Genomic DNA, 15,868 nt, shown 5'->3' with positions numbered 1-15,868 from the left:
TGTCTCTGGGGGAGAAAGCCCCAACTCGTTTCATGTCGGGGGAACTATTTCTTACCCAGGGCTTTAGGTGAAGCCTTTGAGGCAAATCCACTGACCGATCCAGCCTGTCACTGCTCTCTAGAATGTTATCTGTGTCTAGACTTTATGGGCCACGCAGCCCCACTCGAGCCAATGGGATCCCGGGACACTGCGGAAGGGGAAAACATTCTGACTTATTTCTAGCACTTTCTGTGGGCATGAAGAAACCACAAGTATTGCCCAAGGCCTTGGCAATGAGCCTCCAGCGGTGAAGGAACACGGACGCCAGGCTCCACCTGCTAGCGGAGCACATGGGCTCACAGCACAGTGTTTGGAAGGGGACCTGGCTTTAGAATGCTCAAGTGGTTGGAGCTGTTTGGATCTGGGGTTTTGGTTCGGTCCCTTAGATAAGGAGAGGCCATCTACAGAATTCATATCCAGCGTGGGGGTTTTGGACACACAGGAATTTGGGGGTGTGGGCATGTGGGGGACCAGTTCATCTCCATCTCTTATTAATGAGACACTTTCCCCTCTTCTGGATACATTCTTTGGCTTTTCATCGCAGCTGGAACCTCCAGCGCTCTCCAGCCCAGCCTGACTCCTCACAGGCAGCGATGGGGCTTCTCTGTGCTTCAGAGTCAGGCTTTGCATGGCTTGGTTTTCAGCCGTTCGACAGGCGCAGCAAACACCTATCAGTCTGCTCTTAACAGCCCATCCCTTGATCTGAGAACAAGGGGCTGGTACATATAAGAATTGCTGAAGGGGAAAATGATGTTGCCCAGCTGATAGCCTCTGAAGCTCGCTGCCACAGGAAGCCTCTGGGCCATGTTCTGCCCTGGTGTAATCATCGACTTCGAGAGAGTTGCATTTGCTTACATGCAGCTGAATATGGCCTGCTCTGGCTGTGGCTGAATTTTCAACATGTCTGGGGGCCTGGCTCACAATCTCTCATGCTTGTTGTACCCTGGGGTGGCCCAGGGCCACAGCTGGTGTCAAGGGCTGTGGCTACACTGACTTCAGTGGTGCCACCTTGATTGACACCAGTTGAGGATCTGGCCCTTTGCCATCAGTGGAGTTGATCCAGACTTACACTGGTGTAAGTGGGAGAAGAAGCAAACCTTGTGTCTGAAAAATGTAATTACACCTCTACCCCATATAACGCGACCCGATATAACACGAATTCGGATATAACGCGGTAAAGCAGTGCTCCGGGGGGGCGGGGCTGCGTGCTCCAGCGGATCAAAGCAAGTTCGATATAATGCGGTTTCACCTATAACGCGGTAAGATTTTTTGTCTCCCAAGGACAGCGTTATATCGGGGTAGAGGTGTATCGTTCTGGCCTGTAGCTGTGCAAGCTCAGATAAGGGTCACTACTTAGAGTGGAAGCTTTCTGGGGCTGGGACTGTCTGTTCTGTGTTTGTACAATGGAGCCATGGTCCATGATTGGGGTTTCCAGCTGCTATCATAGTATAAATAATAATAATTTTATCTCATTCTTGGGGCACCAACCGATCCCCTGCAGGCCATTATACTGGCCTGCATAAATGTCTGGGTGGTATGTAGGAGAGGAGGGATGCTCTGAGGTCTCAGGTTCTGACCCCATCAGAGGCCGGGAAGCAGAGTATTGTTTCAAAGCTCTGATAATCCGATGTGACAAATCCTTTTGTTCTGATCTGCTTCTGTAATTGTCTCTGGGGAGGTGTTTTGCCAATGACATGTGCGCATGCATCTGGATACTTTCCTTTATCATTGTGCATTGAATAATCCCGCTCCACTGCGGGATGGACAGAAGAAGAAAGAGGAAGAGAATATTTTGTCTGATCTCCGCACAGAGACACACACAGCCCCTCCCTGGTGACGCTGGGTGATTTTCCCATGACAGTTGCTCCTGTTCATTTTCCATTCCTGGGTTGCTGTTTCAACAAAACCCAGCCCGATACTCGCAGCTGAAGCATTACATATTTTCAACGCATCTGAGAGAAGAGAGCCCAGCTCAGGGTTAAATAAACATCTCCTGGGTGCAGACAGACAGCGAGGAGGGACGCAACATCCTTCTGGGGCTGCAGGAGACGAGTGGCTGTTCTGAGAAAGGAAGGCAGGGTCTTTCAGGGCCAAAACACTATGGCAGTGGCAGGTCCAGGCCCTCCACTTGAACAAGTGCCTCTGGCTTCCCTTAAATACTTTCTGGGCATCCTTCTCGGGCAAGAAATAAAGTTATAGATAACACCGGCGATTGCTGAGCAACCTGCGGCTCAAGCTCCCGGGGGCCGGTTTCCAGCGGCAGTGAGCGCCCAGTGAAGTCAATAGCAGCTGGGGGTGCTCAGCACCTCTGGAAACGGGTCCCAAGAGCCGAGCACTGCAGTGCAAGGCTTTCCGGTTCAGTGTGCATTCTCAGTGAATTCAGTGACCCTTGGGAAGGGTCCTGCAAAATCCTCAGTGCTTCTGAAATGCTGAGTTCCCCTCTGCTGTGCCCAACCCAAGCAAGGCTTCTGCTAGCCGCCAGGAGCCGAGAGTCTGAACTCCAATGGCCCTCAGGGAGGGATTTGCCCCAGTGAATATTGCTGAATCAGGCCCCAGGTGGTGGCTGTAGCCCTATGTGTCCTTCTACTTCCCAGGACATCCAGCCTGCCTACTAAAGCACCCTCCCCAATCCTCCATCTCTGGCCCCAGCTGCCCGACAGAGAGTGAATTTCCCAACTGTCTCCTCCATTCTGTGCTTGGAAAGTTGCCCTTTGGCTCCCCCTCCTGGCTTCCCAGTCTAAATGTGTGTGTGTGGGAGGGGGCGGGTAATGGAGCTGGGGGGGCAGTGTCGGAGAAGTCAGCGGGAGAAAGGGCCAGGATGAGGGGCAGGATGGGGCCTCCCTCCCATGTGTTACTTTGCCCTGGGACCCACAACCCCTGGGGCCAGCCCTGCTCTTACATTGGCTGTTCGGGAGAAGCACAAAAACTCACCATGTTCGAGGCACAAGGGGCCCTTATTTTACCCATTGCTGACCCTGCACTCCCTGTTGTCCCCGTGTGTCATTCTGTTACACCCAGCCTGGCCTTTCGCTAGTATCCGTGTAGGTGGGGCCGAGCCATTCTCCCCGCGGTCCGGTTCCCCTCACCAGAAGGTTGGCATGTGTTAATGTTCATTGGAAGACTCTGACCTTTCCATTTCGTAACTTTTCGAGCACCAGCTTTCTCTCTTCACTCAGGAGAAGCTGAGCGTTAGGAACAGACCCAGTTAATGTGTTTTCCGAAACAGCAATGGGATTTATTTCTTTTCACTGGCTGAAATACACTTTGTCTCCAAAATAAGTACATGCTTTGCACTTTCATCTGAGATGTCAAAGTGTTTTACAAGCAATTATTAAACCTCTTGGGGAGGCGTTGTTATCCCTGTTTTACAGATGCCATCTGAGATACAGAGTGGTTAAAGGACTTGATGGCACAATGAGTCAGTGGTAAAATTCAGAATGAGATACTTAAATTGAATTTAATTAGCTTATCCAGGAGAGGGGAAAGAGGGGACTTGTTCACAGTTCCTACCTGGAGAGAAGATTTTTGCTAGTACGGGGTTCTTTATAATCTAGCAGAGATAGAACAAGATCCATTAGAAATAAGCTTTTTAATAGTGAGTGTAATAAGCCATTGGCACAACTCAAATAGGGATGTGGTGCATGGTCCGTTACTTGCAGTTTTTAAATCAAGGCTGGATCTCTTTCGAGCAATTAGGGGATAAAAGTTCCAAAAGTGACTAAGTGACTTAGGAGCCCAAATAATATTTTCAAGTCACTTAGGAGCCTATGTCTTATTGAAAGTCAAGGGGACGTTGGTCAGGTCTACACTAGGAGTGCTTTCCCAGTGTAGGTAGACCAAATACTGTACTGCCAAAGCGCTCCTCGTGTGGGTGCAGTTTATGCTGGCAAAACTGCTTTTGCCAGCATCTTCCAGGCGCCCTGCGCCAAAGCACAGTTTTGCCGATAGAACTGCATTGACACTAGGGGTCTCTGCCAGAGCAGCTGTGTTAGGCTACATCTACACTACAGGGGGGGGGTCAATTTAAGATACGCAAATTCAGCTACGCGAATAGCGTAGCTGAATTCGACGTATCAGATCCGACTTACCCTGTTGTGAGGACGGCGGCAAAATCGACTGCCGCGGCTCCCAGTCGACGGCGCTTACTCCCACCTCAGCTGGTGGAGTAAGCGCGTCGATTCGGGGATCGATTATCGCGTCCTGACGAGACGCGATAAGTCGATCCCCAAGAGATCGATTTCTACCCGCCAATTCAGGCGGGTAGTGTAGACCTAGCCTCAGTCAGGCATCACACCTCCTCAGACCCCAACCAACATAGCTCGGCTGGCAGAAGTCTGTAGTGTAGACCTGGCCTTAGGCTCCTAAGGGCTTAAATAGCTTTTGAAAATGGGTCTTGGCCAGGTTTACACTACAAAGTTTTGCTGCTGTAGCTATGTCGGTTAGGACTGTGGAAAAATCACCCCCAGCGGACACAGCTATGCTGGCAACACCTCCCCAGTAGACGTGGCTTGTATCAGGGAGGTGGTTGAACTATACTCCTTTTGCCAGTATAAGCTGCGTCTCCACTAGGGTCTTTGCCACTATACCTGAACAGGTGTATAGCTCTACCAGTATAGCTCTACCTGCAAAGCCTCTGTAATGTAGACTAGCCCTTAGGCTCTGAAGTCACAAAGGGTATGTCTACTTGTTAAAAAATGACCTGTGACAGCAAGTCTCAGAGCCTGGGTCAACTGAATAGGGCTCGCGGGGCTCACACTTCTGGACTAGCAGTGTAGCCATTCGGGCTTGGTCTGAAGCACAGGCTCCGAGACCCACCCCCAGGTTTCAGAGCCCACGCTCCAGCCTGAGTGGGAATGTCTGCACTGCTCTTTTTAGCCTTGTAGTGTGAGCCCAAATTAGTTGACCCAGGCTCTTGGACTCACAGCCATGGGTCTTTTTCTGCAATGTACCCTAAGGACTTTTGAAAACTTTACCCCTAGTCTACCTCAACCAGAAGATACAGACTTGATGCAGCAATTACTGGGTGAGGTTCTGTGTCTAGTGTTATGCAGGAGGCCAGATTAGAGCATCATAGTGCTCCTTTCTGGCCTTAACATATATGAATGGATCTCCTGACTTAGCCATTAGACCAGGGATCTCAAACTCAAATCACCACGAGGGCCACATGAGGAGTAGTACATTGGCCCAAGGGCTGCATCACTGAAACCTTTTCATACAACGATACAAAAGTATAGTCAAAAATTAAGAGTAATATAGTATGCTATTAAGTCAATGTATTCACTTTTTAAAAACTGTAATGCGAAGAGGGGTTTTAATAAAATATAAACACCTGTAACTATTCCTTATGTAGTCAGTAACACTGATGATGCTCTACACTAACAGTCTATCAACATAGCTGTAATGGCAGGAACTTTTTAAAGTAACTATTCATACAAAATACGTTGCCACTTTTAACAAACATTCTTCCCAACTACTCACAGCAAAGAACCATACATGCTGAACTTCATACCTCAGACTGCTCGTCTAGTCCATGAGGCCCCGCCCCTGCCCCGCCTCTTCCCACTCCTTCCCCGCCCCCATTCCAACTCCTTCCCCAAAGTCCCCGCCCCAACTCTGCCCCCTCCCTGCCCCTCTTCCAACCCCTTCCCCAAATCCCCGCCCCAGCCCCGCCTCTTCTCCACCCCCTCCCCTGAGCGCCCTTTACACTCCGGGGGTAGGGGACAGAGCTAATGTAAATTGTCAGAGATCCATTGATGTGCATAGAACTATGATGATTCCCACCAGCTGAGCACCACCTGGGAGAAGTCCATTTATTTCGCTGCGGTTCTGCACAGTGCGTAAATTTCAGTTCATGAGTAAATTTTTGCAGGATCATGCTTTGATTATGAAAATGACATGGCAGGGGGCAAAGGTGGGATGAACCAGCTGCTTCCTTATTTTATGACATTCTCATGCATGTGTATGATCTAAGTCAACAAGTACAGGGCTTAGCTGGGTATTGAGAACTTTTTATCGCACTGTGGAATGCTATACTTGTTTTATTTTAGTCAATGCCTGATAAACACATCAAAATAGGTTCAGCCTACATGTAGTGTATTAGGAATTGTACAGGTTGCTTATAAAAAAGTTTTAAAAATCAATGTATCTTTAGAGTAGTCCAAGAATATACTGTGTTTTCATAAGCAATTTTATAGGCTATGTCTACATTTAAAATGCGACAGCAGCATAGATACGTCAGTGTAGATACTCACTACAGCGATGGGAGGGGTTCTATCATGACTGTAGTTAATCCACCTCCCTGAGAGGCGGCAGCTAGGATGATGGAAGAATTCTTCTGTTGACCTAGCGCTGCTGGGTGTTAGGTTGGCATAGCTACGTCTCTCAGGGGTGTGGATTTGATGCGGCTGAGAGTTTCCAGTGTAGACCAGCCCATAATGTAACCTAGTAATGCGAGTGCCTCAATGTTTCATTTAAAGGGGAAAACACATGTTTTAAAACACAGCACACTCCTGTAGAATGTTTAAAAATTGCACCTCACTGCCTGCCAAAGTTGTTACGGCCCAATCCTGCCAGGTGCTGAACATCCTTGATTCACATGGACTTTAATGGGAGTTGAGGGCACTCTGCACCTGGCTGGATCAAGGTTACCTCGCAGGAAACCAATGCTCTGTCCATCCTGACTTCTAAAGCCAAACACTCACACAGCTAATTGTGGGATGTGTAGGTAAGACATCCCTAATATGAGAGTAAGATGAATACTATTCAATAATGTCATCCCGTGCACTGTACTTTAAGTTTATGGGGCTGGATGTGCTGCATCCAAGGGTGCTAAAGGAGTTGGTGGATGTGATTGCAGAGCCATTGGCCATTATCTTTGAAAACTCATGGCGATCCGGGGAGGTCCCGGATGACTGGAAACAGGGCCGGCTCTAACTTTTTTGCCGCCCCAAGCAAAAAAAAAGAACGCCGCCCCACCGTAACACCCCCCCCGTGAGCACTGCGCCGCCCGAAGCCCCCGCCCCCTCCGAGCGCCGTGCCGCCCAAGCCCCTGCCCCCCTGAGCGCCGCGCTGCCCAAGCCCCCCCTCCGAGCGCTACCCGGCGGAAACAAAAACAAACAAAAAAAACCCTCTAGCGCTGCCCCGCCGAACCAAAAAAAAACAAAAAACACCTGAGTGCCACCCCGCCCCAAGGTGCCGCCCAAGCATGTGCTTGGTCGGCTGGTGCCTGGAGCCGGCCCTGACTGGAAAAAGGCTAATGTAGTGCCCATCTTTTAAAAAGGGAAGAAGGAGGATCCGGAGAACTACAGGCCAGTCAGCCTCACCTCAGTCCCTGGAAAAATCATAGAGCAGGTCCTCAAGGAATCAATTCTGAAGCACTTAGAGGAGAGGAATGATCAGGAACAGTCAGCATGGATTCACCAAGGGCAAGTCATGCCTGACTAACCTAATTGCCTTCTATGAGGAGATAACTGGCTCTGTAGATGAGGGGAAAGCAGTGGATATGTTATTCCTTGACTTTAGCAAAGCTTTTGATACAGTCTCCCACAGTATTCTTGCCAGCAAGTTAAAGAAGTATGGGCTGGATGAATGGACTATAAGGTGGATAGAAAGCTGGCTAGATTGTCAGGCTCAACGGGTAGTGATCAATGGCTCCATGTCTAGTTGGCAGCCAGTATCAAGCGAAGTGCCCCAAGGATCGGTCCTGGGGCCGGTTTTGGAGGATGGCGTGGACTGCACCCTCAGCAACTTTGCAGATGACTCTAAACTGGGAGGAGTGGTAGATAGGCTGGAGGGTAGGGATAGCATACAGAGGGACCTAGACAAATTAGAGGATTGGGCCAAAAGAAATCTGATGAGGTTCAACAAGGACAAGTGCAGAGTCCTGCACTTAGGACGGAAGAATCCCATGCACTGCTACAGACTAGGGACCAAATGGCTAGGCAGCAGTTCTGCAGAAAAGGACCTAGGGGTTACAGTGGACGAGAAGCTGGATATGAGTCGACAATGTGCCCTTGTTGCCAAGAAGGTTAATGGCATTTTGGGCTGTATAAGTAGGGGCATTGCCAGCAGATCGAGGGACGTGATCATTCCCCTCTATTCGACATTGGTGAGGCCTCATCTGGAGTACTGTGTCCAGTTTTGGGCCCCACACTACAAGAAGGATGTGGAAAAATTGGAAAGAGTCCAGCGGAGGGCAACAAAAATGATTAGGGGGCTGGAGCACATGACTTATGAGAAGAGGCTGAGGGAACTGGGATTGTTTAGTCTGCAGAAGAGAAGAATGAGGGGGGATTTGATAACTGCTTTCAACTACCTGAAAGGGGGTTCCAAAGAGGATGGATCTAGACTGTTCTCAGTGGTACCAGATGACAGAACAAGGAGTAATGGTCTCAAGTTGCAGTGGGGGAAGTTTAGGTTGGATATTAGGAAAAAAAATTTCACTGGGAGGGTGGTGAAGCACTGGAATGGGTTACCTAGGGAGGTGGTGGAATCTCCTTCCTTCGAGGTTTTTAAGGTCAGGCTTGACAAAGCCCTGGCTGGGATGATTTAGTTGGGAATTGGTCCTGCTTTGAGCAGGGGGTTGGACTAGATGACCTCCTGAGGTCCCTTCCAACCCTGATATCCTATGATTCTAACCACAGTGCAATTCAAAATGCAGTGCAGTGGATTGCAGCTCTAACAGGGTAGGGCTTGCAGCTCAGTGTGCTAAAGTACACTTTGTAGATCCATTAAAAACCTTCCCAGGGTCAAGAAATCTAATTGCAAAGAACTAGACGATGCACATGTGATAGATGGTATTTTACTTGAATAGGCTCCATCTCCGGTGGGATTTGCAGAAGAATATTACACTGCACTCTGCAATTATTTGCCTGACATTTGTAATAGAGTCACACAAAACAACCATCACTTTTTTGCAATTCTATTTTTCTCCTGTGCATTCCCCACACTGCAGTGACGGAGGGGTTTCTGCCTTTGCATTGTTTATCATCTAGAGAAGAATAGGCAATTCTTACATAAATTCCCTCCTGATTAAAATCCAGTTAATCAGATCCTCCAGTTCACATCAAATAACCTTCAGTGGTAGCAACTGAAAGTGGTACTGTCAGGCCTGCAACCAGTGGAGTAATTTTGCCCACAAAGTTTGGGGAGGAATAAATATCTCTCCCAGTACCATGGGGCCCCACCCCCATCAGGCTCCCAGCAGTATCGGTCCCTTCTCATCCAACACACACTTAGGACCTAATCCAAAACCCGCTGAGGCCCAAGGAAAGACTCCTACTAACTCCAGTGGGCTTTAGATCACACCCTTACTGTGGTCTCCTCCAGGCTCCAGGGAAGTCTGTAAGCAGATCCACTCCTGTGCACCCCTAGGCTTTGCTAGAAGCAGATTTGGCAGGTCCTTTTAGTCTCCAAGGCTCTCTTTCCTCCTTCCCCACAAACCCCTCCATTGTTCCCCTCATTCTGTCCTCTTCCTCACCCCAAAAATCTGCTCACTTTCCCTTTCTCCCCAAATCCTCTCACTGCCCTTCTTCCCCATCTGCCCTACCCATCCTCCAGCCCTGGCACTCACCCCTCTCCCTATTCATCCCCCAGCCTATCCCCTATCATTCCTTCTCCTCCCTTCCCACCCATACCCCTCTCTCCTGCCCCCAAAGCCCCTCCCACTCCCTCTCCAAAGCCCCCTCTTTCTTTTCTCCCAGATCACTTCCTTCCCTCACCCTGAGCTCACCACAATTCCTTCACTCTCCTCTTTCTCTTGCAAGCTCTCCTCCTTGTCTCCCAAACCTCCTCCTCCTTCTCCTGTTTTTTTCTGCCCAATCCCTCCATCTCTCCTTTCTCCCGCCCCATACTGCTGCACTGTCACCCACTTCTCACCACACCCTCGTCTTCCTTCCTCCAAATCTTCAGCTTTCCTTCCCCAAATGCCTCCCTTCTCTCTTTCCTCCCTCCAAGTCTCCTGTGTCTCTCCTCTCCCCAAACACCCCCTCCCAAATTCTCAGCCTCTCTCCTCCTCTTCCTTTGCCCTGCATGCCCTAGGCTCAGGCAAACCCATAAACCTGCAGAAGAGTTTAAAGAGACGTGAAACTGGAATCCTAAAAGATGAAACATGAAGTTTGCCCCAAGTAACAATTGGCACGGAACCAAACAAGACAAGATTTCAAAATCATCCCAGGCCGGATGTGATTTACCCAGCATGTTACATCTCACACTAGCAATCCTCATCACAGACTAGAATCACAGATCATGACAGAGGTTTTTATGGGTGCTGCAGCTCATTAGAAACATGGGGGGGAGAGGGAAGGAACTGAGTGGGGTTAGCAAATTTGTCAATTTCAATGAGATTGCTTGCCACATTGCCACAAGGGAGGTGGTAGGGTGATGTAAATCAGATTTTTTAGGCTTGGGGGTACATGTTAGAAGTTTAGCCAAGATCTCAGCAGTATGGCTAGGGGTGTTTTGGCAGGTTCCTCACATTCTGATTGCCTTTTGTTGAGATGTTTGTTTTTATTACTTCTCTAAACAATCCCTGATGTACCCACAATGTCCAATCCTAGGAATTCCGCTGTTCGAGATGCAGTCTTCCAGCTCCCTCGCCAGCCAAGAGAACAGCCCTGTCTGTGCTCGCACAAAGCTCCACGGGCTTTAGAAGTGAACTTACAGCACAGTTTGGCAAGGAAAGCCATTTTAGAGCTTCACAAGTGAGACTGGATGCACAAAGCTTTGCTTGTCCTCTGTGTGTGAACTGGCAATGGGAGTGAGCCATTCGTCTTTAAGGCAACGGCCCCGATCCTGCATGGAGCACTGTGTGAGCAGACCCCTGTGCCTCCGTGGAGTCTTACTGCAGCAAATGAGAATCCACTTAGGCTCAGGAGCATGCAGTTCTCAGTACAGTCAGGATCAGAGCCTTAAAGTTAATGGTTTGAGCCCAGCCCAGGTCAGTAATGACTGAAAGTTGTTACCCTCTGAAAATTATTTTAAGAAACTCAGTTCAGGTGTTACGGGGCAGACGCCTGGATCAGAAACCATTAGCCCAATTGCCCCTTTGTTGGCTGTCTAAGCAGAGAAGGCTGGGATGGAATTGGCATGCAGACTGACCAGCTCGCGCACTCTAAAAGGTGGCCCTTTCAGGTCAAAGTGCATACAACTCCACTGCATGCACAGATCCCATCCGTCCATAGCTAACAGCTCCATGCTTGTATGTGAAAACTGGGTGCATCAGCACATTCAAATCCCTAATTCATACATGCAGACTGGCAGGGGCAGAACTGGGGGGAAAAGCAGTGGGTCTCTTCCAAGCCCCGCCCACAAACCAAGCCCCACCCAACTGAGATGCCACTCATGGTAGATTGTACAGATCTTCATATGATGAGCATCCATCTCCTTCCTTGCAGCTCTGAGTGTCACTAGCTGATCATTCTCTCTCTCCTTTCTTGTATGTTTTGATCAGCAGTAACATAGATGTTGCCATTAAAATTACCATCAAGCGTCAGAGTCAACACCCCATTGATTTGAATGGGGCTGTTCACACGTCCAAGAGCTACTGTTTCAGGCTGGTAGCAAACTCAGGCAGATATCCCTGCTTGGTTTGCTTCTTGCCAATTTTCTTTGCTATCATGAGGGTGAGGTACTTGATTTGCTCAGAATTTGTAGCACAGAATAGCAGCCACCAAAAAACAGCACAGGCTCATTCAGCTGAACTTTTAGCTACATCCTAACAGCATGCTGTTTGTGCAGCCAAAACTTTAAACAGGTCTCCCATTTCATGAGGCTTTGGAACCATGACAAGACAATCACTGTTTGGATATGGCTGACTGAAAAAGGATAAAACAAGAAATGATGCTTTGGAGGCTAAGTGCAGCTTTCTCCTGTGCTAAATCTATGGGAGGATGGTCTAATGCAGGGGTCTCAAACACGAGGCCCACGGGCCAAGTTATTTGCTAGGGCCCACCATAGGCGCCGCCTCCACTGGCAGCTAAGCTCCCCTCCCCGTCTCCCCCCGAGCGCGCCGCATCCCTGCTCCTCCGCCTACCTCCCAGCGCTCCCCCCTGCCAAACAGCTGTTTGGCAGCGCTTAGGACTTTCCAGGAGGGAGGGGGGAGGAGCGGGGACACGGCGCACTCAGGGGAGGAGACGGAGAAGAGGCGGGGCCGGGATTTGGGGAAGGGGTTGGAATAGGGGCAGAGAGGGGGCGGAGCTGGGGCAGGGATTTTGGGGAAGGGGTTGGAATGGGTGCGAGGAAGGAGTGGGAAGAGGTGGGGCAGGGGCAGGGCCTCATGGACTAGACAAGCCGTCTGAGGTATGAAGTTCAGCATGTATGGGTCTTTGCTGTGAGTAGTTGGGAAGAATGTTTGTTAAAAGGGGCAATGTATTTTGTCTGAATATCAGGATTTTCCCACACCAGATCCATGAGCCAGCCTACCTTACACACATACAACTCAATCAGACTTGGCCCCTTTGCTACACCATTGAGTCATTGGCCTCCCACCTTTGTTCTGCAAAGTCTTGATTGCCCAATTATTAAATTTTCCAACAAACATCTTCACCCTTCTCTCCTGCCGCTCCTTATGCAGGGGAGGAGCTCCCCCTAAATATCCTCATAGCCACATTGTCCTCTTTCAAGTCCTTAAACTCCTTTCTGCCTTGATGCCTACAAAAAGCTGGACAATGGGTAGGCAGCTGGTTTGCTTAGCACTGTTTTTCCAGCTGACCAGTGTTCCGTTGTCTCCTCATGCTCCGTTTGTTGTATCCCTGCATTGTCTATGGTCTCCCACTTAGTTTGTAAGCTCTTGGGGAAGGTACTGTCTTTGTTATATGTTTGCACAGTGCCTAGCACACTGAGATCCTGACCTTTAGATGCTACTATAATATCAATAATAATCTGCCATTTTAGACAGCTAGTCAAACAAAGGTGCAATCCATGTTTTTTTTTAAAAGTAAATAAACTTTGTATTTTAGCAGATAATGAGCCACGTCCCCAACTGCCCAATCTACAGGGGCAAGTTCTCAGAGACGTAGGGATATTATTCCTTGTGTCTCCAGGCCTGATCTATCCCATTGGACTCAAAGAGAGTGTTTGCTTTGACTTTCAATGGAGTCTGCCTGCATATAGTTCATTTACAGGGTTAGGACCTAAGGGCCCGATCCTGTAAGCATGCATTAGTGAGAGGATTTACAGGATTGGCCTCTACAACCAGCAGAAAAAAAATGAAGATAACATTTGCAAGGTGGGCATATGGGCCATTGGTGTGAAATAAATTGATAGGGGGGACAACTGAGAAACCTAGCGAACACTCAGCAGTTCAGATATCATTATTTTACTACACAGCTGTGAGAAACGATCAGGATAAAACACAAATCCCATAAAACATGATTGGTTTTGTGTCTTACGTATGAATATGAAGCTCAGACCAGGTTTGCTAGCAGCTTTGCTGAAGCTCCCAAACCTTTCAAGCCAGACTGGGACAATGTATGGTTTTACATTGACACCAGTGATTCCTTGCGTGGTTTTGACACAAAACCAGCAGAAGCCTTGGATTTAGAGAAAGATTTGCTTTGAGATTTGGGATTTGTTTGAAAATGAAACTCAGAGTGGAATTTGGTGGGTGTAATCACAAATGGATGGAACCTGGGTAGACTTTGCACCAGCCCTCGCTAAAGGAAACAGCCAAGTTTTACATAGAACCAGTTTAATATGCTAAATCTGAATGTTTCCTCTTCTCTTTAAAGCTGTCCTAGTCCAGTTTAAATTCTAGAGGTTCAGGATGGGATCCAAATGAAAAACTCTGGATCCAAACAGTGTTACCAACCCCAAGGATGCAAAAATCATGAGTCAGCTCCTCCCCCCCAAGATTTTTAACAATAAAGTTAAAGTTCTCTTTATTTGCCTTCTGGATTTTGAGCCTTTGGGGCCCCCACTTTCAAGCTTTTCTCTGCAGCCTTGGGGGTTAGAAACTCAATTAATTTTTTAATAAAATCTCAGCGTCTCACCTAACCACATGACTCCAGGAGCTCAGACATCTAGAAAAACACTAACAGTTGGAAACAGGGCAAGTACCCTGAACTTTGGGGAAGAAAGTAGTGGGAGTTGAATGCCACAATTTTTTGCTCATCTCTGCAATTAGTTAAAAAAACCCTCAGCTCTCTGCAATACCCCTAAACCACATGGGTGTGAGCTGCAGCATCGGAACCCAGCCCTGGAGGCTAACTTTGCCACTGGCCCATCTGCAGCGCTGGCTGGACCCAGCACTGAACACCCCAGAGCTTTGGGGATCAGCAGGACTGAACCGTGCAGGGATGACCTGCAAATAGAAGAACTCTTTGGAAACAACCTGTCCCAGCTAACGGGATGGGATCCGTGACGGACCGACAGCCGGGCTCCGAGTCCGTGCAGAGGCCACTGGGCATCGCTGCAAGGTGGCACTGCACTGAATTAGCGTGAACTAGCCACTGCTGTTATTGGGCTTGTTAATGGTTCTCCGGCTGCCCCCTTCTCCTGCACTCGCCCACCCGGTCTGAAGCCCGCGGCTGCTGCTGGCCCAGGGGGGGGAGACACTGGCTGCCCGCGGGGCTGGCACCCCCCGGGCCTCTTCCTGTGGTGGGGAGCGGGATCCCCGCCGAGCTGGGCAGGGGAAGCCTTGCGCAGGCGCCGGCGGCCGCCTCTAGCAGCTGCCCCGGGCATGGCCAGGCGGGCTGCGCTGGGGGACGCGGCCGCTGCTGGGCGCAGACGGCCGGGGAGGAGGCGCCGCCGCGCTCCTGCTTTCTAGGCGCTTGCTCGCCCCCGGGGCCCGGCTGGCAGCCGGCACCATGCGCCAGTCCCTGACTCAGCAGCGCTCCAGCGCCGTCCCCCTGCCTGACTCCGCGGGTAAGTGCAGCCGGGCCGGGGCCGGGGCTGCCGCGGGCAGTGCCGGGCGGCTCGGGTGAGGCGGGATTGCAGGCAGCTGCCTGTCCCGGGGCGGGCACGTCCAGCCCCGCTCCCCCTGCCCCAGGGCCGGCTGGCGGGTCCCCTGGCCAGGCAGGCGGCGCCCTCTTGCTCTGCCCCCTCCCCGGGCGCCTTGGGGGAAGCTGGCAGGTCTGATGGCAGCCGGGGGAAAGGCGGCTCGCTCAGCTCCCCGCAGCGGCCCCCCGTTTCCACCTGCAAGGCCCCGCTCCTGCAAGGGAATCGGCTTGAATTGATGCCGAGAGAGAGGCGCGGGGCCTGCTGCTCCTGCTCCGCGGTGCAAATCGCTGGCCGTCAGCGGAGTTACCTCGCCTTGCGGTGCGATCCGGATGGGGGCCGTTCCGTTTGTGGCTGGCATTTCATTGACACTTCTGTGCACACACCCATGCAGCGGGGCCCAAGCCTCCTGCCCCTTGCACAGACACACAAGTGACAGCACGAGCAGGCAGTGAAAAGGCTGGCCTGCCTCGGTGATGCCTCTAAACTTCTTGTTCCGGGCCACATTTTGCAAAGCTTTTGCAAGCAATGGCTTCTGTTTACGCTGGTGCTTACCTTCCATCCCTCCTGCCCATTGGTAGCGCCTACATAGGATTGTTTTTAAATCTGCTCTTTTGTAAGAGCAAGTTTAATCATTTGAGTCTCAAGCATGACTCTGAAATCCATTTTCAGCTAAATATGGTGTCTAACACACGACAATGCAGGTTTACAACAAACACTGTATGATTAAGTAGCTTCCCGTTTGCAATTGGAGCAGCATTTCAGGAAATGTTGCAGAATTCATAGCCTCTCTCCAAGAACTTTCCCCCTTATCTCCCTAATTCGGTGGGGGAGCACGAAGCTAATGTGTTTTTCAGCCTTTTTATGTATCATGAACTACCTGCTCTTGCTTTAT

General features: G+C 50.1%; 1 protein-coding gene across 3 annotated transcripts in view; it reads left to right on the top strand.

Moving 5' to 3' along the window:
- The first annotated feature begins 14,843 nt into the window (after positions 1 to 14,843).
- The window catches only part of TMEM255A (transmembrane protein 255A), a 53,393-nt gene continuing 52,368 nt past the window's right edge, over positions 14,844 to 15,868 (top strand). For all 3 annotated transcript variants that reach the window (XM_065410783.1, XM_065410784.1, XM_065410785.1), the window contains exon 1: positions 14,844 to 14,901. In XM_065410783.1, coding sequence (XP_065266855.1) covers positions 14,844 to 14,901 — 58 coding nt within the window. The remainder of the gene's footprint in view (positions 14,902 to 15,868) is intronic.

Source organism: Emys orbicularis, chromosome 9 (assembly GCF_028017835.1).
Source record: "Emys orbicularis isolate rEmyOrb1 chromosome 9, rEmyOrb1.hap1, whole genome shotgun sequence".
NCBI classification, from domain to species: Eukaryota; Metazoa; Chordata; order Testudines; family Emydidae; genus Emys; species Emys orbicularis.
This window is presented reverse-complemented; position numbering and strand designations above follow the sequence as displayed.